The sequence below is a fragment of the Sus scrofa genome, chromosome 6 (genome assembly GCF_000003025.6).
Source record: "Sus scrofa isolate TJ Tabasco breed Duroc chromosome 6, Sscrofa11.1, whole genome shotgun sequence".
In the NCBI taxonomy this organism is placed as follows: Eukaryota; Metazoa; Chordata; class Mammalia; order Artiodactyla; family Suidae; genus Sus; species Sus scrofa.
In genome coordinates, this window is record NC_010448.4 from 65,064,445 (window position 1) to 65,090,709 (window position 26,265).

Genomic DNA, 26,265 nt, shown 5'->3' on the forward strand with positions numbered 1-26,265 from the left:
CGGGGGGTGGCAGGGGGCTGGGCCGGGGCGGCGCAGCACTCACCATCCTGGCAGCGGCTGCCGGTGAAGCCAGGGCGGCACAGGCAGGCTCCCGTCTCGGGCTCACAGGTGGCACCATGCTCACACGCCGGGCAGATCTCCTGACAGCCCAGCCCCCAGCGGCCCTCGGGACACTCTTCCCCCATTCCCCCCCCCACAGCCGGTCAGTCTCCCCCAGCGCCTCGCTGGGGCCCTCAGGGAGCAGGAAGTTCTGTCCCCACCTGAGCTGTCCCGGAGGAGACAGAGGAATAGCTCGTGGTCACTTCCAGCCCCCTCGTGGGTGGCACGCTACGGGGCATCCACCGCCAAGAATGGGAGCCCGTGGCCCAGGATGGCTCAACAGGCTAAAAGGGCCCCACCAGAGGGACAGTGAACCCGGGCCCTGATCAGGCAGCTGGGAGGACAAACCACAGGCCCAGGGATGGCTGGGGGCTGCTGGCCAACCTGTCCCCGTGGCCGACGTCCGCAGTGCACCTCTCTATGGGCGCATTGTGGGTACAGCCACGAGGCAGCCACAGATGCCCACATCCAGACCCAAGGCTGGCTGATGTGGGCTCTTGCAGCTGCTGTGGGCTCTTGAAGCTGCTGTGGGGCCTGTGGGGCTCCGGGGCGGGGGCCAGGGCTTCCCGAACACAGCCCGGGGCTGGGGGCCCCAAACACGGCCAGGACAGGGAAACGAAGGGATCCCAGGACACGGCTGCCACTCACCTGCCCCACAGTCATCCCCGGTCCTCCCAGGAGGGCACAGGCACTGCCCCGTGACCGGGTCGCAGGGGGCCCCCCGACAGGAGCAGGAGCCAGAGCAGTTCAAGCCAAATGTCCCCGCCGGGCACTCTGCAGGGGGCAGCAGCAAGGACCTCAGCCCCCACTCGCAGCTGCCCTCCTCCCCCACCCCAGGGGGGCTGCGGGACACAGCCAGGGCCCCCTGGTGAAGAGGGCAGTCACAGGAGTGGGCAGGAGATGGGTCATGGGCAGGGAGGGGCCTACTTGGGCTGCCCCCCCCGGCTGGTCACCTCCATGTCCAGGAGTGGGGGTGTCCTGGGGAGGAGAGCCAGCCGGTGCTGGGCCCAGAGCAGGGCTTCAGGGAAGAACGCTGGGGCCATGAGCCTCGCCCACTCGTAAGGGTCGCAGTGGCTGCTCCAGGGGCCTTGTAGGGCCCCCGCACCCCCGCCTGCCCTGGTTGGGACAGCAGCCCGGCAGTGAGAAGGCCCTACTGGTCCCAGCACAGAGCGGCTACCGGGAATGCTCTGGGCCTAGGAAGGCCAGCACAGCCCCTGGAGCGGGCGGGCAGAGGGCCACGCTCCACAGTGAAGAATTGGGACCCCAAAACCGCAGTGGGGCTGAAGTGAGGACCCCCCACTTTCGGGGAAGGTGGAGTGGGATGGCGCCAGGCCTGGGGCCTCCCCCGGCCCTAAGATGGATCTGGACAAAGGCCACACCCCAGTGAGCCCTACGAGGGCCCACACCCCGCGGGGACCACCACAGACACAAGCTGGTCAATAGGCGGGCACGCAGGGCACACAGCGGGTGGCCGGGCGCGACACACACCCAGCAGGTGACGGGGAGAGTCACTCACACTGGGGGCACCCACGCAGCCTGCACTGAGGGCAGGGAGGCCCAGTGGTGCCCGATGGAGCCGTCCCACCAGGCCTGGGAGCCCGCTCCACTAATTGGGGGCAGACGGGCGTTTGGAGCCGTAATACTTTCCAGACCTAACCACAGCGGGGAGCTCATCATTGCTGTAAAAATATGTGTGTCATTTCCTGAGGCTCGTCCTTAGGGCACTGGAGGCTTTTAAAGAAAAAAGGGAAAGAAAAGCAAAGAAAAGCAGCAGGGAAGGTTTGGGGGTGAAGGCCCTCCCGGCTCAGGCTCAGCAGGCGGGCCGCTGAGGCGGAGAAAGAGCCTGGGCCCCTGGGGGAGCGGCAGAGAGGAGAGTCAGGCGAGTCAGGGGAGCTGTAGCCCTGTCACCGGGGCCGGATCCTCCAGCTCCTGCTGCTCCACAATGGGGGACGAAGGCACCTGAGACCATGGGGTCCCCAGAGTGCAGGTGCGCTTGCGGGGGTGGGGGGTTCCAGGCTGGGTTCCCAGCCCCCCACACACACCCTTCCTGCACCAACCGGAGCCAAGAGCCCTCGGCAGGATCACCCAGGGGGCTCCTGGACCACCAAGCAGGAGGTGCCGGGCCTGGGTGCAGAGAGAGGCTGACCCCTCGGCTGGAGCTGGGCGGTGGGCTCCCCCCACCTCCCTGTTCCCCAGAAAGATGGGGCAGCTGGGTGGCAGGTCTGACAGAGGGGGACTGGAGCTGCTGCTCTTCCCAGCGTCAGCCACTCACACCGCAGGCCCCCTTGGCACCCACCCCGGAGGATGGATGGGGAGGACACGGTGTCCTGAGCCAAGGGGGTCCCAACCTGCCCGCCCTATCAGTGGCCAGGGCCGCCCCACTGCTCACAGTGAGGGCTCCCCCACCCTCAGCTGCCCATGACAGGTAAATGGAGGGCCTGCCAGCCTCCAGCCTTGCCTGTGCTTGGTGCCCAGTCACACCACCCCTGGCCTGGGCATCCACGTGGAGGACTTTCTGTCACCCACGTCCCACACTGGCACCTCCCATCCAGACTTCGCTCCGAGGGCCACCCTCAGGGGCAGCTGCCTCTGTCCCGCCTGCGCAGACCCACCAGGGCGGAGCCCCAGGGCCCGGCTGCCAGCACAGGGCACACGCAATCTGTTCCGTGATGGATGAGCCAGGGATCGAGGGTGGGGACAGCCTTGGAGAGGCACCGAGCCCTCCTCAGGGATGCCCTGCACACGCCCACGTGCGCTCACACGCACGCTTTCCAGAGCACAGGGGCAGGCAGACCTGTGGCTGAGTCACCACCGTGTGACCAGGGCAGGGACTGGCGCTGCCAGGTCAAGGGGCCACCAGGGTCAGGCTGCAGGGCTGACTCAGCCTCCAGCTCACAGCAGCTCTGGTGCCCACGCCCTGCACAGGCCAGAGGACCCATACCCCACCCAGACCCCGGGCACCGGGCAGCCACTCACCTTGGCCACAGTCCTTCCCCCGGTAGCCGGCAGGACACTCCTTCCCACACTCGCCGCTGATGGGGTCACAGGCCACGCCCGGGGGGCAGGTGCACGTCTGCAGGCACCCAGGCCCAAAGAAGCCCAGCCGGCACTCTGCAGGGGAGGGGAGAGGGGCCTGCAGGGTTCTGCCAACGCCGCCGGGGCCCACCCCCCACGTCCCTGCACTCACCGTCCTGGCACCGCTCGCCCCCGAAGCCTGCCTTGCAGGCACAGGTGCCATCCTTCTTGTCACACGCACGCGTGTTCTGCCGCTCACACTGACACTCCTCCGAGCAGCCCGGCCCAAAGGCCCACGGCGGGCAGGCTGCACCCACAGAACAATTGTGAGGGGCCATTCCCCCGCGAGCACACACCCTTACCCATCCAGGGTCTCGAACCAGTTCACTAGGCTGTGCCCTGCACAGTGCCGGGGGCGCTGGCCCCATTGTGCACATTTCGCAGACGAGAAACAGGGTCTCAAACAGCGCTTCCCAGCCAGGAAACACTAGGGGGCCCCGTTTCCTCCCTCTAAAACTGCTTCATGAGGTCTGCCTGCCATCACCCCCTTTTCTCCACCAGCCCACAGCCTCTCCCACCCCAGTGTCTGTGGACCCAGGCAGGGGTGATCCCGCTGCAGGCTCAGAACTTGCTCTTGCTGCCAGGAAACTCCAAAAGCCAAAATGAGCTTCCACGGGAGGGCAGCCCTGCCCACGTCTGCAGCCCACCCACCAGCCTGGCCGGGGTTGGGACTGCCCACGGGGGTGCCCTGGTGGACAGCACAGTCCAGAGAACATGGCTTTGAGTCCGCAGACCTGAGGCAGACCCCCCCCCATCCCAGCCGGGGACCTCGCTGAGCCCCCGGGTCCTCTGGTGTCACTGTAAACGGTGACAGCTGAGCACAAGCTGGACTGTGGCAGGAAGGCACCACAGGTGCCTGGCCCATTCGACAGCCCCGTCCCCCACCTCCCCGGACACGGAGGCAGCCAGCAGGCGGCAGGACTCACCGAGGTGGCAGAAGCGGCCGTAGAGCCCTGGATCACAGAGGCAGGCCCCGTAGAGGCGGTGGCACCGACCCCGGTTGGCACAGTGGCATTTCTTACGGCACTGCTTGCCATAGAAGCCTTTGGGGCAGCCTGCAGGAAGCAGGGGTGGGGGGGCGCTTGACTGCCCACCCAGACACGTACCTCCCACTCCAAGAGGCCCAGTGCCCATAACAGGAGCCAAGAGGGGGGCCCAGGCCTCCGGGACATAGCCGGAGGGCTCTGGGCCACCAGCAACCTAAGGATCCCACACCCCAGACAGGGAGCATCCCAGAGGCTGGTGAGGGCACCACGAGGTCAGAGCAGGGCCATCTGCCCTGGCTGGCCTGTGCCCCCGGGGTCTGCAGCCAGGGCAGGAGGCCAAGTGCCTCCCCAGCACACATGCAGGAAACGCTCAAAGACAGCCCACTCTCCCTGCCTGACGGGCACCAACACGCCCTAACCACCAAGCTCTCCAGGAGCATCCAAATCCAACGGGCATCCTTGGAAGAGAAGGGGAGGGAGGCTGGACAGAGGAAAAAGGAGCCACGGGAAGACAGAGACAGAGACCAGAGGGAGGCAGCCGCCAGCCTGGAGCACCTGCAGTCTAGGAAACCAGTCTAGGTGCCCCTGAGAGCTGGGATAAACCTCCTCCAGCTCACCTGCACAGGTGCACTTTACACACAGGACCCTGACCAAGGCCCCGTCTGCAGGAAGCCACACCTCGTCACAAACAGCAGCACTAAAATGCAGACCCTTTAACTGCCAGGAGGGCCCCGCTCATACACACAGCTTCACACAGATGGCTTCCAACAGGCAGCGGGCTTTCTGATCACAGGGGAAGGAAGGCAGAGACGCAGACTGCGCCGAGGAGGGGACCCGCAGGAGGCACGGAAAGCCCTGCTGCCCGCCCTGAGACCTCAAAGCCTCCCTGCAGAGCTGACACAGGCCACTACAGGCACTGGGGATGGGTACCCTGACTCCACCAGCCGCTGCCAAGGCGGGAAGCCCTTGATAGTTTAGCTACACTTGCCTGCAAAGCAGCAGAAACGCACAGGTCCAAAGATTTAAGATGAATCACCAGTCACCTAGGAGACTTACGTGAACTCTCTAGTTCCTCCAGAATGTTGCAACGTCAGAGGGACAGAGGATGTTAGTTCCAGCCCATGCCTAGTGGCCCCAGTCGTGTTCCCACCCAGCCACCACACAGCTCCCCTTGAATGCTTCCAGGAACAGGGAGCTCATTACCTCCCAGGGGAACCCATGACGAAAGGGCCGTTCTTCCTCCAAGTCCAATCAACGATGAAGACTCAATGCCTCTTCCACTAAAGGGCCCCACCCATGCCTTCCCCCTTCCCCTGCTGAAGGAGCTGGGAGGGGGTGTCTGCCCCTCCCTCCACCCCAAGGATAACCCCTGAGGCCCAGGAGGGGCTGCACCCACCGTCCTCACAGTGGGCACCGCTGACACCGGGAGGGCAGCGGCAAGCCCCAGTCGCAGGGTCACAGGTCCCGCCGTTCTGACAGCTGCAGGGGAAGCTGCAGTTCTTCCCGAAGCTGTCTGGAGGACAAGCTGCACGGGGACAGAACGACACCAGGGTCACCGGCCCGCAGAAGGACTCTGGGTCCAGAACCCTGTCCAGAGATGCTGAGACCCCTCCTGGGGTTCGAGTCACCCAGTTCAGAAGCCAACATGTGCCAGAGCACTTGTGCCCCGTGCCCCCACCCACGGTATGGCAGACATCATTAATCAATTGCTTCATCTGCTCCCTCTGAACTCTGACAGGTCCACCTTCTCAACCAGCACTTTCTGAGTCCATCACTGGCAGACCCTCCAAGATAGTCACCACGACCCTTGAGACTCCTGGGGTTGTGGGCAGGGAGTGGACAGGCTCTGGGCAGAAGCTGGGAGAGCAGTTTTCGAATGCACTTGAGCTACCAACTTGCTGCATGGCCTGGGGAAGTCAGCACTCCCCCAGTACACAAGCACAGCTGACCCATTGCCCACTGACTTTCATCAGACCTCTTTATGTCTTAGTTAAGTTGCTGGCTTGCCTGTCACCAGACTCTGGTTAACTGTGGTATCGGGGAGGGGCGGACGCTGGGCCCTGCTAGCCCCCAGGGTCTCCCAATGCCTAGAAGAAAGGCTGGCACACAGCGGACGGCTGGACCCGGTGGAGCCCCTGCCTTGCTGTCCTCGGGCTCTGGGCCCCGCCCCGCCTCTCCTAGCTCCTCACAGACGAGCCCCGCCCCTCTCTCCTCCAGACGAGCCACGCCCCAAGCCACGCCCCGCCTCTCCTCGCAGACGAGCAGAGGAGATGGTCCGGCCCCGGCCCCGCCCCCGCCCCGCCCCGCCCCGCCCCGCCTCACTCTCGTTGCAGAGGAGCCCGGTCCAGCCCTCGGGGCAGTCACAGCCGTCCAGGCTGGGGCGGCAGGTGCCTCCGTTCCTGCAGTCGTCACAGGTCAAGCTGCAGTCTTGGCCAAAGGAGTCGTCCAGGCAGACTGGGTGGACAGAGAGGGAGAGGGGCCTTGGCCCCTGACCCCTGGCCTCAGGCCCTGCCCTGGCTCGGGTCCACAGAGGTCAGTGCAGGTCCTCAGGCCAGAGAAGGGGGCACAAGGGACGTCCCCAGGTCACGAAGACCCCTGTGGGCGAGCTGGGACGTGGCAGCCAGGTGCCAGGGCCTGCAAGGGTCCAGCCAGGCTCAGCCCTGGACACGCTGGGCAAACTGAGCAAGTGACTCAGCCTCTCCGAGCCTTAGTCAAACCAGGCCACCAAAGAAGTCCTTCCTCACGCAAGATGGGCCCCCAGGGGCTGGCACAGGAGCCCTGGGACACGCCTGCCACTCACCAAACTTCTCCTCCAGTGTGTGCTCGCCCCGTGCCTCTGCCTCTTCCACCTCCTCATCCTCCTCGGCCCCAACATAGTCGTCTCTGAAGAGGTGGGGCAGCTCGTCCTGGAGCACCGCGACATGCGGGAGGGGTCTCACGAGGGGCAGATGGCCGTCCAGCCCCACCTCGGTCATCTCCAGGTCTGGGGGGGGGCACAAAAGCCCTTAGCCCCTACCACCCACCCATCTTCCATGAAACTGGACTCCCCCGCCCCCTCAGTGCCCGGAGGACCCCAGGCCCCACCTCCAGCCCCCACTGTGCCCCTCTTCCCCCAGCCACCAAGGGCGTCCCAGCTATGCCCTGACTCTACTGCCCAGGACAGAGAAGGCTCTGGGCCCTGAGGACTTGCCCTGGGCCATGTCCACCCCCCCACTGGCCCTAGGGACCCTGAGCACGGGGTGGGTGTGGGGACAGGGACAGTTCTCTGTCCTGGACACTGTCCTCAGCCCCAGGAATGGCGTCCCTTCTCTCACTAGGGCAGGGCCGAAGCCAGACCTCCAGGACCCCAGAGGAACCCACTGCCCTGGGGGGTGCCATCTGTCCAGCCCCTTCCCACTTCCCCACCCCCGCTGTCCCTGGCCTGTCCCACAGTGAGAGGCAAATCTGAGGTGGGGTCCAGCCAGCCAGGAGGGTGGGCATGGGGGCACCAGGAGAGATGCCAAGAAGTTGGGGCAAAGTGCTCCAGGAAGACGGGGTCCCCATGATGCCAGGCAGAGACTCACGGGAACAGCCCCTGCGGTCCTCATCCAGCCGGTAGCCGACCTCGCAGGAGCACTGGAAGGAGCCGGCCAGGTTGGTGCAGTGGTGCTCACAGCCGCCGTGGCCCGAGGCGCACTCGTCCACATCTGCAGGCAAACCCGGGGCTGCGGCCCCTGTCCTCCAGGGGCTGGGGACTCAGGAGGCCCCTCCTGCCCCAGCCCTCCCACCGGACCAGACATGGTGGCCATGCCTGCTGGCCAATACCCTCCCGTCCCCAGGGTCAGAGGGACAGTGGATGGGCTGCCCGAGAGAGGCCAGGCTGGGAGCAGCCGGAGTGAGGGCCCAACCCCGAGAGAAGACAGCGACCACAAGAGGGGGAGGGGGTGGGCAGGTGCCCACAGTCCTGCCGTCAGCAGGCGCTCAACCAACACCCAAAGGGAGCACTGGGGTGGAGAGCAGAGTCACCCCCATGTCCTCGGGCAGCCCCCCTGCCCCCCCGGTGGCTCACCACTCACCCTCACACCCGCAGCCGTCAGTGCTGAGACGGTAGCCAGCATAGCAGCTGCACTCGTAGCCCCCAGGGCTGTTGGTGCAAACCTGCTGGCAGCACGGGGAGTCGGCACAGTCGTCAACGTCTGTGGAGCACAGAGCACGAGCCCAGCTGGCACCAGAGCCTGCCCGGATGCCCGGCCCTCCACAGCACACCATGCATGCACACCTGCCCATAGCCACACACACCTGCACACATCACATGCCTGCATACATCACACACACCTGCACATGACATCACACACACCTGCACACATCACACACACCTGTACATATCACACACGTGCACACACAGCTACACACATCACACACACCTGCACACATCACATACCTGCACGTGACATCACACACACACGCACACAGCCACACATACCTACACACTTCATCACACACACCTGCACACAGCTACACACACGTGCACACATTACCCACCTGCACACATCACACACCCGCACATGACATCATACACACCTGCACACAGCCCCATGAGCACCTGCACCCAACCACACACCTACACACAACCACATGCACACCTGCACAAAATCACATGCACACCTGCACAAGTTGCAGGTACTCGCACACAATCACAGGCACCCAGGTTAAGTTCATGGTCCCACACCCACAGAAACACGCAGGACACAGGTCCTGGCCCCAGGACCCCGTGCCTGCTGTGGGGGCAGACTGGGGGGGCGGGGAGTTGTCTTGGAGGTGGGTCTCCCCGTGCAGAGGGGCCCCTCGCATGCCACAGCACGTGGGCACTTGACCAACTGGCTGAGCAGAGCCGGAGGCGGACGTGGGGAGGCGGGTGCTCGGCGGGGTCCCGGTGCTGCCTCTCAGCAGCCCCCTCGTCCCACTCCCCCCTCCTCCCAGGGCAGAGAGAGCAGGACTGGGGGTGACAGGAGGGAGCTTCCCCACTGAGGCATCAAACCCAGGCACAGACGGGGCGGCAGAGAGCCCCGGGCCTGAGGCGGGAAGGGGGCAGCTCGCACCAATGCACGTCTTCTGGTCCTCGCCCAGCTCGTAACCATGGGGGCAGGTGCAGATGGGCCCCTCGCTGCTGTGGCTGCAGCCGTGGGAGCAGCCGCCGTTGGCCGCCTCACAGCTGTTCACTATCTCCATCTCGATCCCTGCACAAGACCCGCCACCGGGGGCAGGGGACAGGGGTTGGGGTGACACCTCCACCCGGCGTGGTCCTCCCGACCCCAGCCACTGCTGCTCTGCCGGCAGACAGGCAGCACAGAGCCCCCGGGCCAGGTGGGCTCTGGGGCCCCCCGCCCTCCTGGAGCCCACGCGCAGCCCCCATGCCTGGCGCCGCCCTCTGCCAAAGCCAGCTGGTGGCCGCTGGGGGACTGGGACCAGGGAGCCGTGCTGCCCCCCAGACACCTCCACCCCGAGGTGACATTGGCCCACGTCTACTCACGGTAGCACTGCCGGCCATCAGCGCCCAGCTCGTAGCCCGCGTTGCACACACACTTAAAGGAGCCCTGGGTGTTGAGGCAGCTGTGGGCACACTGGGCCAGGCCCGTGGCGCATTCATCCACATCTAAATGGGAGAGGGTCAAGGCTGGGGGGCTGGTGCTTTAGTGAGGAGGGGTCAGGGGTCAGGTCCCCAGTGCCAGGAGGGAGGCCCCAGTGCCCTCTCCGGCCTTCCCTCTGGGCATCTGTGGTTTCATCAACTCACTCCAGCCACAGAGCAGTGCCCTCTCCCAGCGCGAGGAGGGCACAGTTCAAAGTCTGGGCTCCAGAGTTCCCTGGTAGCCTAGGGGTTAAAGATTTGGCGTTGTCACTGCTGTGTCTTGGGTTCAATCCCAGGCCCTCACACAATGGGTGTGGCCAAAAACAAGCCTCCCAAACCCCCTGCAATTCAGAAAGTCATGAGGTAACGTTGGGGTGAAGAAATGTTGGCTACAACTAACAGCCTCCTAAAGTGCAAAAAAAAAAAAAAAAATTATTTTTAAAGTCTGGGCTCAGGCCCCACCAGCAGCAGCAGGCAAGGGGCTCCGTCTCTGAGCTGTGCTATCCCCCTCTCGCCAAGCCTCCTGCCATCCAGGGCCCAGCACAGGACAGGACATTTCCCCCACCCCGCCACCTCTGGGGGGCCCGCAGGAGAAAGCACGCACTGACACCCAGGTGAGGTGCCCAGCCTCTCCCGCGGCCCCATGGCACCCAAACCCCAGTGTCCGCGCCGTCCGCTTTGGCCTCGCCCCTGAGTCCTTGGTTGAAGCGGACCCTCAGCCCCGTCTCCCGCTGGACCCTCCGAAGCCACCTGCCTCCAGAACGCAGGAGGTGCCCTTCACATGCACAGCAATGCCTAACACGCTTTCCTGCTGGTGACATGGGACCATGAGCTTCCACACCTGCAGGCTGGTCTGACGGCCACCTGGCAGGCGCTCGGAAAAGGACCACAGCTGCCCTGGACCCATCACACCACTCCGGGCTCACCCTGAGAGTTATGGGGACACGCACAGACCCCTCCCCAAGGATGGCCGTCCAGAGCCGTGTGTAGCAGGGAGTGGGGACACCGAGTCCCGCGACGGGGTAACTGACAACACTGCACAGTGGATGCCCGCAGCCGGCAGGCCATAGCACATTCTAGAAAGCTGCGCCCTACAGGGCTCTGGGGTGATGCAAATGCGCCGGTTAATAGCAAGGCAAAGAGAACCCCAGGAGCCAACACCGGGATGTCACCTGGGTCACGGTGACACTCCCTCCTCTCTCCTCCCTCTCACCCCCTTCCCCTAATGAGCAGGTACCACTGAGATAATGTGAGGGATGTTTAAAAAGAACCCGGAAACCCGAGATCTGCCACTCCTGGTGACATGAGACTCACTGAAAGCAGCTCCCCCCAGTCCCTGCCCCTCCTCCCATCCCAGTCCCCAACACTGCTCCGGACCCCTGGCCCCCAGCCCCGGAGACCAGCCTGCGTCAGCCCAGGCTGAAGACACGGGCCAGCCCTGCTCACAGGATGCGGGGAGGCGACCCCTGCACAGCTGACCCGCAGGGCCCAAGCGCAGGAAGGGCATCTTACCTTCGCAGGCCTTGTGGTCCGCCGCCAGCCGGTAGCCCGCGTGGCACTCGCAGTGGGCACGGCCCCGGAGCAGCCGGCACGTGTGCATGCACCCAGCATTCCTGTCGGTGCACGGGTTTCTCCCTGCGGTCACGGCCGGGAGCAGGGGAGGCAGAGGGAAGAGGTGGGGGGCTCTGGCAGGCCTGGGGTACCCAACCCCAGGATCTCCCATGAGGCCCCCACCTGAGCTCTCCCCCCTCCTGTTCTGGCTGACCGGCTGGGCAGCGGATCGGGGTTAAGTTTAGTCCCTGGACCTCCCCAAGGAGACTCCAGAGAAGCCAGCCGGGCACCGGCCAGGCCAGCCCTGGGCAGGCAGCGGGCACACGGCTGGCCCCTTCTTGTCTCCCCCTTCATCCCATGAGCCCATCCATCGCTGGCTTCAGCCACTCAGGCCCACACTCACTCCTGACCCCGGACCTAAGAACCCAGGGTGGGGGCACCTCTCAGCACCTGCCCTGCCCAGCCTCCCAGCCCCATTTCTCGGGGGCCTTCTGGGCCTGCCCCACCTTCTCCGTGAGTACAGCCCCTCCTTCCGTGACAGGCAGCCCTGAGAGCGCAGGGCCAGGTGCCAGGTGGGGCCTGGCCAGCCTCCTCCACCAAAGCCCAGGGTCCCACGTGCCCACGCCAAGCCCAGGGCAGGCTTTAGAACGGAGGACCACGCAGGAGGCCCTTCCTCTTCCTCCCCATCCCCCCACCAAGCTTCCTGTGTGCTGCAGAGCTTCCCATAGCACTGCCCGCTGGGGCTGGACGATGCCCCACAGCTCCCCCACCACCTGAGTGCCCCCAGCCAGCCTCAACAGCAAGCAGAGAGGGATGTTCTGCACCTGCCGTGAACCTGTGCCCTGGGCTCACGTTGCGGGGTCCCTGGGTAGGCCTGTGCATGTGTCGACAACGGGGGCCTCTTGGGGGTCCCTGCCCAGCCCTCCCCCCCCCGCCCAAGGGCTGTGACACTCACGGACACAGCGCTTGCCGTCCTCCTGGAGCTGGAACTCAGGCCGGCACTGGCAGCGGTGCTGGCTCACGGTGAGTTGAATGCAGTGGTGCTGGCAGCCGCCGTTGCCCACCGTGCAGGAGTGGATGGCTGGTGACCCGAGAGGAGCTGGGTCAGCCGGGGAGGACGGGCCCCCAGGCAGGCGCTCAGCCACCTCCTCCAGGACCCTCCAGGACCCACAGGGCCCCTCCAAGCCCCTACTCCTCCCTGTCCCCCCACCCCCCCGCCCCCAGGAGCAGTGGCTTTGAGAGGGCGACACTGTTCCCGTCCAGTTCACAGGCCTGGCTTTGCTTCTCAGCCCACCCGCAGGATACACAGTTCTGTGGTCATTCTCTCCGGATCCTCTCGCCCAGCCTGCCCCACCTTGATGGAAGCCCAGCACCACTCAGCACAGAATGCAAAACACCAGGGCCCCCTGGAGCCAAGGCATCCAGGGCTCAGAGTCCGAGCAGGCTGGGGGGCTCCCTGGAGGAGGAGGCAGGCCAGCAGGGGATGGTGGAGACCCAGACCTTCCACTCTCTGGGTGTCAGGCCAGGGCAGGTGGGCCTTCGTGGACTTGACCGCAGCTCCTGACAGACCAGGACAGCTCCTGCCCACCCCCACCTGACCTCAAACAGTGCCCACTCCTCCCAGCAGCTGTGGGGACAGCATTGGGTGAGGCCGCAGAGCCAGGGACCCGCGTCCCAGTCCCGGGATGCCAGGGGTCCGGGGTGCACACTCAGGCCCACAGGGCGAGGCTCTTGGGCATTAAGCTGGCAGAATAGGTACCCACATACAGGGTGGGGGCCCAGGGAGGGGGCGCTGGGTGAGGCCGGGCATGGTCCCCAGTCTCTGTTGGCTCTTTCATGTCATTGGCAGGGGCCTGGTGGTAGGGAGGGCTCAGCCCCAGGCTCTGGAGTAATACTTCGAGGACGTGCTGCTGTCTGTGCCCAGGGAGGCCTGGCCAGCCACCCAGTGGACCTGGGCCAGAGCAGACCCGGTCCCGGTACTAAAACCGCTGCTGCCCGCTGGGGGTAGGGCTCCCCCCCCGCCAATGCCACCTGTGCCGTCATCACAGACTGAGGCCACTGGCCTCAGGGCCTGAGTTTGCGGAGTTCTTTATTGTCACTGGGTCTGGGCACCAGGGACAGCACGCACATACCCTGGAGGCCTGCGGACTCTGCATCTGCACACAGAGCATCTCAGGAGGCCAGGGCCACACTGTCTGCCAAAGGCAGAGCTTCCCTCTGAGCAAACGTGTCCCAGAAAAGCCAAAACACAGCACTCGTATCCTGCCAGCTCCCCACATGGGTGAGGCACCCATGCCCAGGGTCCCTCCAGGGACAAAGCCAGCCCTGCTGGGGCGGAGAGGACGCTGGGGTGGCCGTGATGGCTCTGTCTCCCCGCTGTGCCTGGCCCTGCCACGTGTGGGGGAGGGGCAGCAGAGACACAGTCCCGGTAGAAAAAGGAGGAGCAGGGCGCCCAGCCTCTCACTTCAGGCCGCTCTCCAGCCACCCACCCCCGATCTGCACTGACCCCCAAGGCCCCACCTGCCTCTCCCGAGACAGCTCCGCCTCAGCTATACGGCCATCACTCCAGGGGCTTCCAAGTGTGGCCTGAACTGGCCACGCCTGGGGCCCCGGGTTCCCAGCACCAACCGCTCAGAGCTCATAACAGGAGCCAGCAGCCCTTCCTGGCAGCGCCAGGCAGGCACTTGGAGCCCAGGGCAGACCCCACGGCTGCAAGGACGACCCACAGAGCTGTGGCAGGGCTGAAGGAGCCCCTCCAGATGGCAGAACACCCAGCACCAGGCCACAGGGGCCCCCAGGAGACATCTCAGGCAGGTGGGGGCTGCGGAGGGGTCCAGCCCCCTGCAGCCTCGTGCCCTCCCAAGCCTGTCTCTCACCGCTCTGCTGCACAAGTTCTAATGCCTCAGATGCTCCCAGACTGTGTACACAAGGGAGCCAAGCCCCGTGTCCTGAACTTGCACCACAGATTCCGGGAAAGCTGAACAAGGCAGTTTTTCTCAGGCGCTGGACTGTGCAGCTCAGGGGAGGGCCAGGCTCTGCACGCCTGTGCCCAGAGCCGGGGTGAGGTGTCCAGGCCCCTGGGTCACTGTGAGACCTGGCCATGGTATCCACGTGCCGCTGACCCATGCCTGGGGCGCCCGCGAATCAGGACCCGGCTCAGACCTGCAGCAAAGCTGAGGGTCCACCAGAAAACGGGAGACCAGGGGGTTCCCCACCCCCTAACAGGATTAATGTTTGTGTCCCCCTAAAACTCACGTGTGTACACACCTAAATCCAACCACCGAGGTGGTTGTATTTGGAAGGAAGGAAATTCAGGCTAAATGAGGCTGTGAGGTGGGGCCCTGATCCAACAGGATTTGCGTCCTTATAAGAAGGGACGTAGAACTCTCTCTGTCCCTGTCTCTGCCTCCGTCAAATGAGGAGAGAGCAGGAAGGGCAGCCAGGAAGAGCGCTCTCACCTGGAACAGAACTGGCTGCCACCATGACCTGGAACTGCCAGCCCCAGAGCCAGGAGAAAATGAACTGCCCTCTAAGCCACCTGGTCTGTGGTGCGTGTTCCACGGCCTGAGCTTCCCACCCGGTCTGCAAAGCCCAGGGCCAGGGGACCAGTGGTTCTCAAAGCTGGGACCACTCCACCTTCAGCCAGGAGGCGCCCCAGCCTGGAGCCTCCGAAGGGCCCGGGCCTTGGAGTTCCCATCGTGGCACAGTGGAAACGAATCCGACCAGGAACCATGAGGTTGCAGGTTTGATCCCTGTCCCTGCTCAGTGGGTTAAGGATCCGGCATTGCCGTGAGCTGTGGAGTAGGTTTCAGATGCAGTTCAGATCCAGCGTTGCTGTGGCTGTGGTGTAGGCCGGCAGCTGTAGCTCCGATCCGATCCCTAGCCTGGGAATTTCCATGTGCTGTGGGTGCAGCCCTAAAAAGAAAAAAAAAAAAAAAAAAAACCGGCATGGGGCTTGAGCAGGAGCCTGGACTTCCCAGACACGGAGGCCTGCTTGTCCACACCAGCGTGTCTCCACTCCTGGAGGCATCGGGCATGTCTGAGAGCCGTGGAGGAAGCGGCACCAGGGGCTCTGGACGGCTAACCTCCAAGGGGCTCTGCTGGCAGGCCCCTGGCTTCGGAGCGAGCTGGTCAGCCAAGGGGCTGCGCCTGGCAGGCCGGCAGGTGAGGACAAGTGTCAGCAGCGTGCTGAGGCCACCAGCCCGGTCTGCTCCAGCTTCTAAGCCCAGCGGGCGGTTTGGGAGCCAGGTCCAGGGTGGCTTCGTGGTTTGTAGTCACTGCCCTCAGGCTGGCTCCGTTTCTAGGTCCCTGGAGCCTCACTCCACGTGGGGTCAGCAGCTACCCACAGCTCCTCCCTCTTCTGCTGGGGACAGGGCCAGGATGGCAGGACTAGAAGGGAAACTCACCCGGGCCCTGCCCAGCCTGGGCCCCTCGGCAGCTCACTGCTCACCTGCCACGCTGCCCTGGGCCCCTACCCTGGACCCCTCCCTTGGGATGGGGCCTCCACGCTGCTCGGGGCACTGTTCACTGCAGCATGTATGCGGCCACCCCTGCCCACGGACCAGGGTCTGGCACCCAACCCCACATCACAGGCTGTGTCCCACCAGCCACAGAGGCGCTTCTGGGAAAGCTCTCCGGGCCCCCTCGGACCCCAGACGGGCTGCACCTTCAACAAGGCGTGTGCCTTCCAGGCCCAGGGGCTGCTGGGTCCAAGCGGAGGCGGGAAGGGCAGTCTGCCCAAGACCTTCTTGGAGGTCACGGCTGTACCCAAGGCCAGGCCCCCAGGAGGGCAGGCCGCCAGCAGCCGGGGTGGTGGGAGGTCACACCCCAACCTGGGGAAGCCCGGGCAGCGGCCACAGACACCCCCCACCCAATGCAGAAACCCAGAGGGAAAGAAAGGGCTAACGGGGCCATGGCGGACCAAGGGGCCCATAGTCAGTGAGCTTAACGGATGAGGAGGGAAGGTGCCAGGGACTGGCAGGGGTGGGGTGGGGGGCAGTCCCCGCAGAGCCTGGCTTCTCTTCAGCAAGTGCTTCACCCAAGGTGGGTGGTAGTGGGCAGGGCAGCCGCAGGCCTGATTCTGGCTTTGGTGCTTTTTTCTGGCTGAGAAGGGGTGCAAGACTACGCATTTCCTGTCCTCTCCCTGCCAGAGAGGCAACTTCAAAGACAGTTTCAAGGCTCCCCTTGTCTGTTTCAAAGCCCCCTTAAGCACCATCACTTTTGAAGACCTCCCAGATTCCTGCGGCCCCACGATGTGGTGCCTCTCTGAGAGCTCAGAGGACCTTCCCTCTCTGTACCGAGGAAGGACTGTCCCCTCCCTGCGGGAACCCTCTCTGCCCCCAGCCTCCAGCAGCTCCATAATCCTCACCCCAAGCTGCTGAAGGGAGAGGTGCCAGGGCCTGCTCCTTGCCTGCCTGCAGTCCCAGGAGAGCTCACAGCTCCCCTCCCCAACCAGAGGATCCCAGGAGGCCCTGGGGGGAGGGGGGCAGAGCAGCTGTGCTGCAGCTGTGCAGCCTGCCTCGCAGCTGGCCTGCGTGCTTCGGGGGAGGGTTGGGGAGGGCTACAGCTCCTACACTCATCTTCCCGTAAAAATCCACGGAGACCTGAGCGTGGCGTGGGTTCAGAGGATGCCACGTGAACCTTAGACAGGCCAGCGGCTCCCCCATGCCCCACACCCTGGGGGTCCACACCTCCCAATGGCAGGAAGCCCAGCCACAGGTAAGAGGTGCCCCCACCTGGAGTCCCACCTGGAGCCCCTATCTGAGATCTAAGGTGCTCGGCCACCCTCCCCACCCCAGGCCAGTAGGTCAGATGCACTGCAGCCAGGCTAGGTTCCCCTAACCCGAGTGACACACGCATGAGGACAGCAAGGTGCCCCTAGAGCAAAGGAAGAAGCCCCCAGGAGACCCCTATCCAGCCTGGAAGCTTTTCAGCAAAGCCCAGGCCCCCACAGGGAAGGCAGCCCCCAGCAGGCCTGTGCAGACAAACCCACACCATGCCCAGGAGACCTGGGGACCAGCCTGCACCCTGGCGGGTGTTGGCTCCCAGGAATTCCAGATACAACAGCCAGGTATGTGTGGGGGTGTGGGGGGGGTGTGGGGGTGCGCGTGTGGTTGGGGGAGTGCAGTGTACATATCCCCCTGAGAGCTGCAGTCAAGAGAAAGAGAAAGTGATGGGACTTGAGACAAACGCTGCATTGAGGGAAGAAAGCGAGTCCAGCCACAGGACCCAGGGGAGAGGCTGGTGCGCAGGCGTCTCACCTGCGCCCTCTGTGGGCGAGGCCAGGAGGTGGGCACCTGCACCCAGGCAGCAGACCTCCTGCCACCACTCCCCGCCCCCCACCCAGGGGCACGCCGTGCAGTCTGGCTGTGCAAAATAGGGGTGGCAGGCAGAGGGGGTGGCGAGGTCCCAGCCGCCTCTCGCCAGGCTGTGCAGACCACACTGGGGCCCTGGCATCCGACCCCAAAAAGAACCCTGAAAATAAGCAAGGGCCACAAATCAAGATTTCTGGGGCCCCAGCAAGGCACCCCCAGGAAAGGCTCCACCGTAGCGATGAGGTGGGTCAGGCTGAGAGTCAGGGGCAAGGCTGAGGCATGTGCCCCACCGGGTTTCCCATGGCCACTCTTAGAAGCCACGAGGGTCCCTCCAAAAGCCCTCAGGGCACCCTCCCTTTGCGGGTGTTCCCCGTTCCCTGTTCGGCAGCACAGGGAAGGCCACCATCAGCCGGGACCTGAGTGGGGGGGCTCTTGGGAGACCCAGGAGGATGTCCAGCCCAGGCCCCTCACAGGGCCCAGCAGCAGCAGCACCACAAGCCCCGCCCACCCTGGACCAGCCCTGAGCTGTCCTTCTCCAAGGAGAGCCTGCCCCAGGGGAAGGGAGACGGGAAGACACGGGGGGTCAGGGCCCAGCGCCTGGGGGCTGCCCGCCCTGTACGGTCCTGGAGCACAGATCACATTCCGGCATCTGTTTCCACTTCCCAACCCAGAGACACTTTACAGGGCTCCGCTCGCTCTTGAGCGGCGGCCGGGACATGTGAGAGCGTCTGTGCCGGGGAGGGCCCCCCAGGGCTGGCCGGCCGCCCTGCCACATAGCAGCCAGGCACGCAGCGGGGAGGCTGCTCAGAGCCCGCCCGGGCCGGCCACTCCGGGTCTGCAGGATGGAAAGAAGGGGCGTTGCCCCCACAGCCGCAGAGAGAGCGCTGCCCCAGCGGCTGCTGGCCAGAGGGGGACCACCGGCCCAGGCCCCAGGGAATGACCCCCAGGCAGCCTCCCAGACAGGGTGGCCAGCAAGGAGGGGCTGGCCCCATGGCCGTGGCACCTGTGTCCAGAGCAGGCAGGAGGGGGGCGGGGGGGTGGATGCCAAGCATCAAAACCGCACTCCCAGCCCCCACCCTCCACTCCGTGGGCTCCCGCTGCCCCCCTTCTCTCCCTGTGGCCTCCCGCACTGGCGGGGGCAGCTGGCTGTGGCCCGAGCACCCCCAACAAGCCCATCCCCCATGGCAAAAAGACCCCACAGTGGAACTGAGGGCCAAGGTCTCCCTTCCGGGTTACCCCTTCCCCGCCGGCTGCAGCCGTACCCCCAGGCTCCCCAAAACTGGGGTGGGGGACCTGGGCCCAGAAAGCCCAGCTCCGCAGGCCAAGAGTGGCCTTGGGCTGCTCCCCACCCAGCAAACAGCGAGCTTCCCCCTATTTGGGGCAGCATGGCCGGATCCATGTCCCTGCTGATGGCCAACCAGGGCTTCTGCTGCAGAGGGCCTTGGACGACGGCAGCCCAGGGGCATCTCCCCGTCACCAGAGTCTCTCAGGGTGGGGACCTGGGACACTCTCTCACCCCATGAACCTCAGCTCCCCTCTGAGGGGTGCTGGCAAGGGTCCCGCGGCCTCCCCACTAACGGCAGCCACACCGAGCAGCCAGGCTCCAAAGGGGCTGCATCAGGCCCCGCAGCCCAGAAGTACAAGGACCCCGGCCCCCTCCCAGACCTGGGCACACCAGGACAGGGGACGGCTGAGGCCCGGAGCCTGGCAGGGAGGTGGCACCTGGCCCGGGAGGCTGCAGGGGTGCTTACCCAGGCAGGTCCTGCCATCGGCATGGAGTCGGAAGCCGGGTTTGCACTCGCAGAGGTAGGAGCCTGGGGTGTTCACACACCTGTGCTGGCAGCCGCCGTTGTGCACCTGGCACTCATCCACATCTGCACGGGGACATGGGCCCGGGGTTAACAGCCAGTGCCCACCCAGGCTGCCCCACCTCCGTGCTAGCTCCTCTCTCCGAGGTCACCGTCCTCGCCCAGGTAGGAAGCCCAGACCCGAGCCCCTCCTTCTCAGGCCACGCTGCCCACCGCAGCCCCGAGCGCCGGGACCGTGCCTGGCGGGGGAAGGCAGGCTGGCCTCCAGCACCTGCCGGCCCACCTGGAGCCCCTCCAGGGCGGCTGGAGCACGGGCGCACCCAGAGTCAGCCAGAGCGTGGGCGGCAGAGCTCTGGCCAATGCGGAGGTGAAGGAGGAGCAGGCTCAGGTGGGGGGGCCGTTCCTAACGCTTTTTATGAGCCCAGAGCACACGCTCTTTTCTGGCGTCCGAATCCAGAAATGCTCCCAGGGCAGGGCCAGCGGCTCCTCCGGGGCCCACAAGCCCAGAAGGAGAAATGGAAACCGGGAGATGCCCCTGCCCAGCCTCAGGGAGCCCAAGCGGGGGCAGGAGAGGGATGCTCGGTGTTGAACCATGACCCCCAAATCCACGTCCACCCAGAGCCTCGGGATGTGACCTCATCTGGGAACAGAGTGTCCAAGACACAGTAAGTAAAGGACGGGGAGGAGAAGGTCCTGGCGGGAGGTGACCTTGTCCAGGGGCGGGTCCTGGGGACACAGGGAGGCAGACAGGGGTGAGGTGGCCACAGCCCAGGAAACCAGGGGCTGGGAGGGGCAGGAGGGACCCTCCCCCAGGTTTCAGAGGGGGCGGGGCCAGGCCCACCCCTTGATCTCCGACTTGCAGCCTCCACAACCAAAGCCGGCACTCTGCCCCAGGGCACAGGAGAGCTGACCAGAAGCCGCGGGGGCAGCCCAAAGGCCCAGGGCCACCCCAGCAGCTGAGATGGGAGCTCAGGGGTGAGAAAGACCCTCCCCAGGAGCAGAGGCCCAGGGATCTGCACCCCAGAGCACCACACTTGTGGCTGGCCGGGGCCCCTCCATGGCTCTGCAGAGATACAGCGATGGTTCAGGCTGCCCTGCCCTCTCTTCCCTCCCTCCAGGCCAGCGTCCACCAGCCGAGGCCTCCAGAGAGGCCAGGCAGGAAGGCAGGAGGCAACAGGCTGCCTGGGACACCTGGGTGCCAGGCGACACACTAGGAGGGACCCGACTGCCTAGACAAATGGAAAGACAGAGCAAAGATGCCACTGCTTGGGCCGCACAGAACCCAGCCACCCTGGAGTGCTGAGCGCGGGGACAGAGCCCACGCCTGGTCTTCAGGCCAGGCCACACTTTTCAGATGCCAGACTCACCAACCGGGCCGCCAGCTTCCCAGACCTGGAAAGTGAGGAGACGGACACACAGACACACCTCACTCTCAAGCATCTAAGAGCCAAGCGTCTGGGGCCCCTCGCCTGGACAGTAGAGGCCCTGACCTGACCAAGGCCGGCAGGGGAGGTCGTGGCCAGCTCCGGGGCTGTGGAGATCCACTCTGCTCAGCTCCACGGGGAGAAAAGGTGGTGATTTCCAGGGTAAGGCCGCGGCTGGGCAGAAAGCTGGCTCGCTCCCAGGGCTGCGCGAAGCTGAGGTTCCTCTAATTCCACTTAGTAAACCCGAAGGTCCGCCCTCGAGCTCTCACCCACTGCCCCCGTGAGAGTGCCCACCTTTGAGGCTCCCATCCTAAAGCCCCAGCACACTTCCGAAGGGCTCCGAAGGTGGCACGGGGCGGGGCTTCTCCTGGAGGGTCCCCAGAACCTGCCCACCAGGCCATGCTCCCCAGGTATGGAAACCCTGCCTATAGTCGGCGCTCCCAGCACAAGCCTGGCCCTTCAGGAAGGACCCAGGACCAACCCAGGAGGCCAGGGCCTCCGCTCCAGGTACAAGCCACACCCCCCTGGAGACCCACAGGGCCCCGTCCCAGCCCTGAGGCCACCTCAAAGAGGCAATGACACCAAGAGAACCTGTCCTGAGCACGGGGTGACCCATGGGCAGAATGATGCCAGGACGATTGGTGGGAGACTGAGGACAAAGGGTTAAAGGCCCTCAACAGCGCCCCAAAGAGTCTTGGGGGACAGAGGGACCTGGGGCAGGGTGGGAGGTCTCAGGGCTCAAGGCCCTCATGTGGGAGAGTCACCGGGTGGTAGGGGGGGCAGCACCCCCCTGACGGGGCTCAGAAAGGAGCCCTGTCCCCTCTGGGTTCAGATCCCTCTCTGTGAGACCCCTCCGAGCATGGACCGCACAGAGCATGGCGCTGGGCATACGGTAGGGCTCAGGGAGGCCTGGGTGGCTGCCCAGGGGTGGGTGGGGGCTGGGCTCAGGGTGCGTACAGGGCAGGCAGGTAAAGCCGGGGAGGAGGACAGAGACGTGGCCCTGGAGATGGGGAGTCGGAGGGGCTGGCTCTGACAACTGGGGCTCCCCCCCATACACACACCCCGCTTCCCATGTGACTGCTGACGGCCCTCCTGCCATGCGAACAGGACCCTTTAGACCCAAGAGGTGTTCCAGGCTCCTGCCTGAATTCTAATCACCCAGGCCCATCTGTCAGGCTGTGCCCCCGCGCCCGGGAGCCATCCCCCTCCCCAAAGCCACAGGGTCCGTGAGCAGCCGCACAGGCAGGGGACCAGGAGGCCCAGCCACGGCCCCCACCGCCGTCTGTGCTGTGGGCCTGTCTGGACACAGCGGGGCAGCTCAAGGAGCTGCGGAAGGATCTGGGCCCCCACCCCCTCTCTGCTGTGGCAGGCGGGACGCTGGGCAGACGACCTCCTGCGGGGTCCCCGCCAGCTCTGAGAGCTAAGCCCCTTTGCAGAAATGACAAACACTCAGAAAGCAGGGCAGGGCCCTGTTACCTAAGCCCTGCCGGCCCCACTCCCACCGTGGGCCACGTGGTGGCAGGACCGAGCTGTTCTCAGCCACCTCCAAGGACCCAGAGCTGCTAACCCTTGACCGTGACTGTGGCCATGATGTTACCTGAGAAGCCACAGGCTCAGTTCTTCAAAGTGCAGCCAGCTGAATGATGGCCCCTCAAAGAGGTCCAAACCCTAACCCTAACCCCTGGAACCTCCAAAGGTTCATTTTGCAGGTGACACAAGAGGTATTCCTGGAGTGTCCACGTATGTCCACGGTCATCACCAGGCCTCATAAATAAGAGCGAGGAAGGAGGGGGTGCCCTCGTGGCCCAGGGAGTTAAGGACCCGGCATTGTCATTGCTGCAGCTCCGGTCACTGTTGTGGCGCAGGTTCGAGCCCCAGCCCGGAACTTCCATATGCCACAGGAGCAGCGAGAGAGAGAGAGAGAGAGAGAGAGAGAGAGGAAAATCAGAGTTAAAGAGTCCAGGAGATGCTGCGCTGCTGAAGATGGAAGAGGGTGCCACGGCCAAGGAATGCTGGTGCCTCTCAAAACTGGAAGAGGCAAGAAAACAGATACCCCCCCCAAGCCCCAAGCAGGGACCAGCCCTGCCAGCACCTTCCTTTTCAGACTTCTGACCTCCAGGCCTGTGTGGGTTTAAGACACTAGGCTGGGATGACATGTCCCAGCAGCCAGAGGAATCAGAGTGAACCATGACCTCAGCAGTCCCTTCCAGAGTCATGAGTCACAGAGGCTCAGACCCAAACAGGAATCAGGTTCCCAAAAGTCCGCTCTGGCCAGCCAGCCTCCTGACACCCACTGTGAGGGCCGCCGTGCTCTCTGGGGGCTGCAGCACACCCCTGGGTGCCGGGCCGCGGGCCCGCCCTAACTGCCGTGCCCTGCAGCCTCTCCTCGGTGAGCGCAGCAGTGGGACTAGCGCCAGGAGGGCCTGATCGAGCACTGGCCCCTTAGACTCTGAAACCACAGCAGAAAGAATAAGGTCACCTGGTTTCCTTGGCAACATCGGCCCCCACCCACACCTGTCCTCTGGGCCCATCCACACCGCTTTCCTTCCAGAGGGCAGATGATGGGACTCCTGGACAGCACAGCAGGGGCTGGGCCCCAGGGCCCTGTGGTCACCCCCAGCTGAAAGGGAGCTTGGAGGCCACCTCCTCTGCCATGCGTCCCCCAGAGTCAGGGGACGACACCTGTTCCTTCCAGGGGACACCCAGCCTGAGGAAAAGCCACCCTGCCCCATGTAGCTCCCACCTGTTAGAAACTCCAGGGCTCGGAGGCCACAGGACCGGCCCTGGGCTGCAGCCGTCAGGCGGCAGGAGCAGGCAGGTTGGGAGAGGGGCTGTTTTAAGGAACCGCCAGGCCAGGGCTCAGCAGCCCAGCCCCTTCCTGCTGCCTTCAGCTGACATGTGTGACTGGGGATTTGGCAGCTGGTGATGGGGACTGTACCCCACCCTGGCCCGTGGGAACACAGCACTGAGTGGACATGGCTCCCTCGGAAGCCCGCCAGACATGGAGTGTCTGCTGAGCTGAGCGATGGCACTGTCTCAGGGGCCACCCGACGCCGTTGGGAACCAAGAACATGCAGCCCGCAGTGAACTGGCTGCCCCTGCAGAGACCACCCCCAAATAAGCCCCTTCTGAAGTCACCTGCGCCCACAGGAAAATCTGAGCCCCAGGATCCAGAAAGCGCCAGTCTGTGGTCACCAAGTTGAGAGTCCTGCCTCCCCCCGGACATGCCCCAGGGTCCTCACCCACGAGAAGGCACCCATCACCCACAGGCCCTTCCCAGCTTCCCCCAGGGAGACCAGCCCAGTGTGGGTACCAGATCTGCAGGGAGAGGCAGGAAGGACCAAGGACAGGGGAGCAGCCGCTTCCATGGTCCTCCCAGCTGACCCTGAAGCCCCCTGGGCTGGCCAGGTTCCCGAGCCATAGTGATGGACGGCAGCTGCCCAGAGCCCAGCCCCACAGTTCCAGGCCTTCAGATGCTACAGTCTCTCAGCATTTAGTGCCACCAGTGGTGGAGTGACAGCGCCAGCCTTGGCCAAGCCACTGTGTGGGAAAGTTGCTTACCCTGTGGGGACAGGGACAGGGCCCCAGCTGGCCAAGTGACAAAGCCAATGGAGGCAGGGGTCTCTGCCATAGTAAGCCCAACGATGGGTGCCCTGTGGCAAGGAGAGCATCATAGACCGGCCCAGAGGACAGCCAAGCAGCAGACCAGATGCCCTTATTTAGAGCCACTCTCCGGAGTCTGGGAAGGCGAGGAGGGGAGCCAAACTCTGGACCTGCTTTCCTTGAAAACAGCCCCCCTCCAAGCCTGTCTGCTCCTGTGGGCCAGCGGGCTGCAGCCCAGGTACAGTCTGGAGGCTTCAGAGCCCGGGCGCAGGTGGCGCTGTGGTCCCTGGGCCTCAGGCTGCACCGGGAGACGCAGCTTCATCCCAAGCTGGGTCCCAAGTGATGACTCACGGCACGCCACACCCCACCTCGCATTCCTGTGGTTGCCAGACTCCAAACTCCATGGAGCCCCCTGGACGCTCTAAGGAACTTCCCCCAGGGAGACCAGCCCAGTGTGGGTACCAGATCTGCAGGGAGAGGCAGGAAAGACCAAGGACAGGGGAGCAGCCGCTTCCATGATCCTCCCAGCTGACCCTGCAGCCCCCTGGGCTGGCCAGGCTCCCAAGCCATAGTGACGGAGGGCAGCTGCCACATCCACACACACCCCCCAGGGGCCCAGGCTCTGCAGAGCCTGTAAGGGGAGAGCCTGCCCCAGGGCCCCGGGGGGCCTCCCTCGAGCCCCAGAGCTGCCAGTGCCATGGGGCTGTGCAGGCCCTGTGCCCACCGGCAAAGGCAGGGGGATGTTTCTCCTCCGTCTGGTCAAAACAGGCTCTGCTGTCAGCAGCCCCTGCAGCCAGGCTAGCGAGGAATGGGAAGGTCCGACGACTCGGCACGCGGGGCCGTGTCCCAGCGGCAGGGGCTGCCTCCCTGCCTGTCCCAGCCCCGCTCCCTCCAGCCGCACTGGCAGCCGCCCCGGGGCGCAAACTTAAAAGGAGGAAACAAAGCGCACGCGGAGCTGGGCCCGTCTCGCCGTCCCGCCGTCCCGCGTCAAGCCCGCCGCGCCCACCTGGCCTCTGGCTGCCGTCGCCAGTGCCCACGGGGTAGCCGGCCTGGCCCAGGTAGCACGGGTAGCAGCTCCTCCACAGGTAGCGGTAGTGCGTGCCCGCGACTCGCGCCAGGCCCCCCAGCAGCCCAAGGCACCAGAGCGCCGCCAGCCCGCCGCGGCCCCGGGACGCCTCCATGGCCCGGCGGCTGCGCTCCCGGTTCCGCTCGGCTCCGCTCAACCCCGCGGCGCCGCGGGAGCCGCCCCAGCCCGCGAGCGCCCCGCCCCTCGCCGTGCCGTCCTCGGCTTTCGCTCCGCCCCCGCAGGTAAAGGCCGAATCCCCGCCCCCGAGGGGCGGCCCCGCCCCGCCCCGCCCCCACGGGCCGCGCGGGTTCCCCCGTCCGCGCCGCCCACCCACCCTGCGCATTCCATTCCCGTGCCCGCGCTCAGGCACCCGGACGCACTCCCCGACCCACCTACAAGCACAGGCCCCGGCCACGCAGACACGCGCCCAAGCAGACCCGCGTGTGCAATTTGCACACAGAGCCCGTGTGGCATACACACAGGCGCGGGCGCTGACGGGTGCCCAAAGCGGGGACCACTTTAGCGAGGGTGGGGAACGGAGGCACGCTGAGGCCACACCGAGGCGTCGGAAATCCTGGGGGTGAAGACTCCAGCAGCCCCAAGCCCTTGGCGGCCCCCCGCTCTACCGCGGACCAGGGCCAGCACCCGAGGGGGTCTGGGCAGGGGGACCCTGCACCCTGCCGCAGGCAGGAGAGAGCCCGAGCCCGCAGCCCCAGCGAGCCTCTGTCGGGCTG

At 65.2% G+C, this 26,265-nt stretch overlaps 1 protein-coding gene across 3 annotated transcripts in view; it reads right to left on the reverse strand.

Annotated features, from left to right (window-relative positions):
- Nucleotides 1-26,265, reverse strand: part of MEGF6 (multiple EGF like domains 6) — an 85,917-nt gene that overhangs the window by 8,912 nt on the left and 50,740 nt on the right. For all 3 annotated transcript variants that reach the window (XM_021095213.1, XM_021095214.1, XM_021095212.1), the window contains 15 exons: nt 19,382-19,504; nt 12,272-12,397; nt 11,278-11,400; nt 9,670-9,792; nt 9,239-9,376; nt 8,216-8,335; nt 7,724-7,846; nt 6,961-7,143; nt 6,483-6,614; nt 5,557-5,685; nt 4,101-4,229; nt 3,287-3,421; nt 3,076-3,210; nt 748-873; nt 44-175 (listed from right to left, as the gene is read on the reverse strand). In XM_021095213.1, the coding sequence (XP_020950872.1) occupies nt 44-175; nt 748-873; nt 3,076-3,210; nt 3,287-3,421; nt 4,101-4,229; nt 5,557-5,685; nt 6,483-6,614; nt 6,961-7,143; nt 7,724-7,846; nt 8,216-8,335; nt 9,239-9,376; nt 9,670-9,792; nt 11,278-11,400; nt 12,272-12,397; nt 19,382-19,504 (1,977 nt within the window). The remainder of the gene's footprint in view (nt 1-43; nt 176-747; nt 874-3,075; nt 3,211-3,286; nt 3,422-4,100; nt 4,230-5,556; nt 5,686-6,482; nt 6,615-6,960; nt 7,144-7,723; nt 7,847-8,215; nt 8,336-9,238; nt 9,377-9,669; nt 9,793-11,277; nt 11,401-12,271; nt 12,398-19,381; nt 19,505-26,265) is intronic.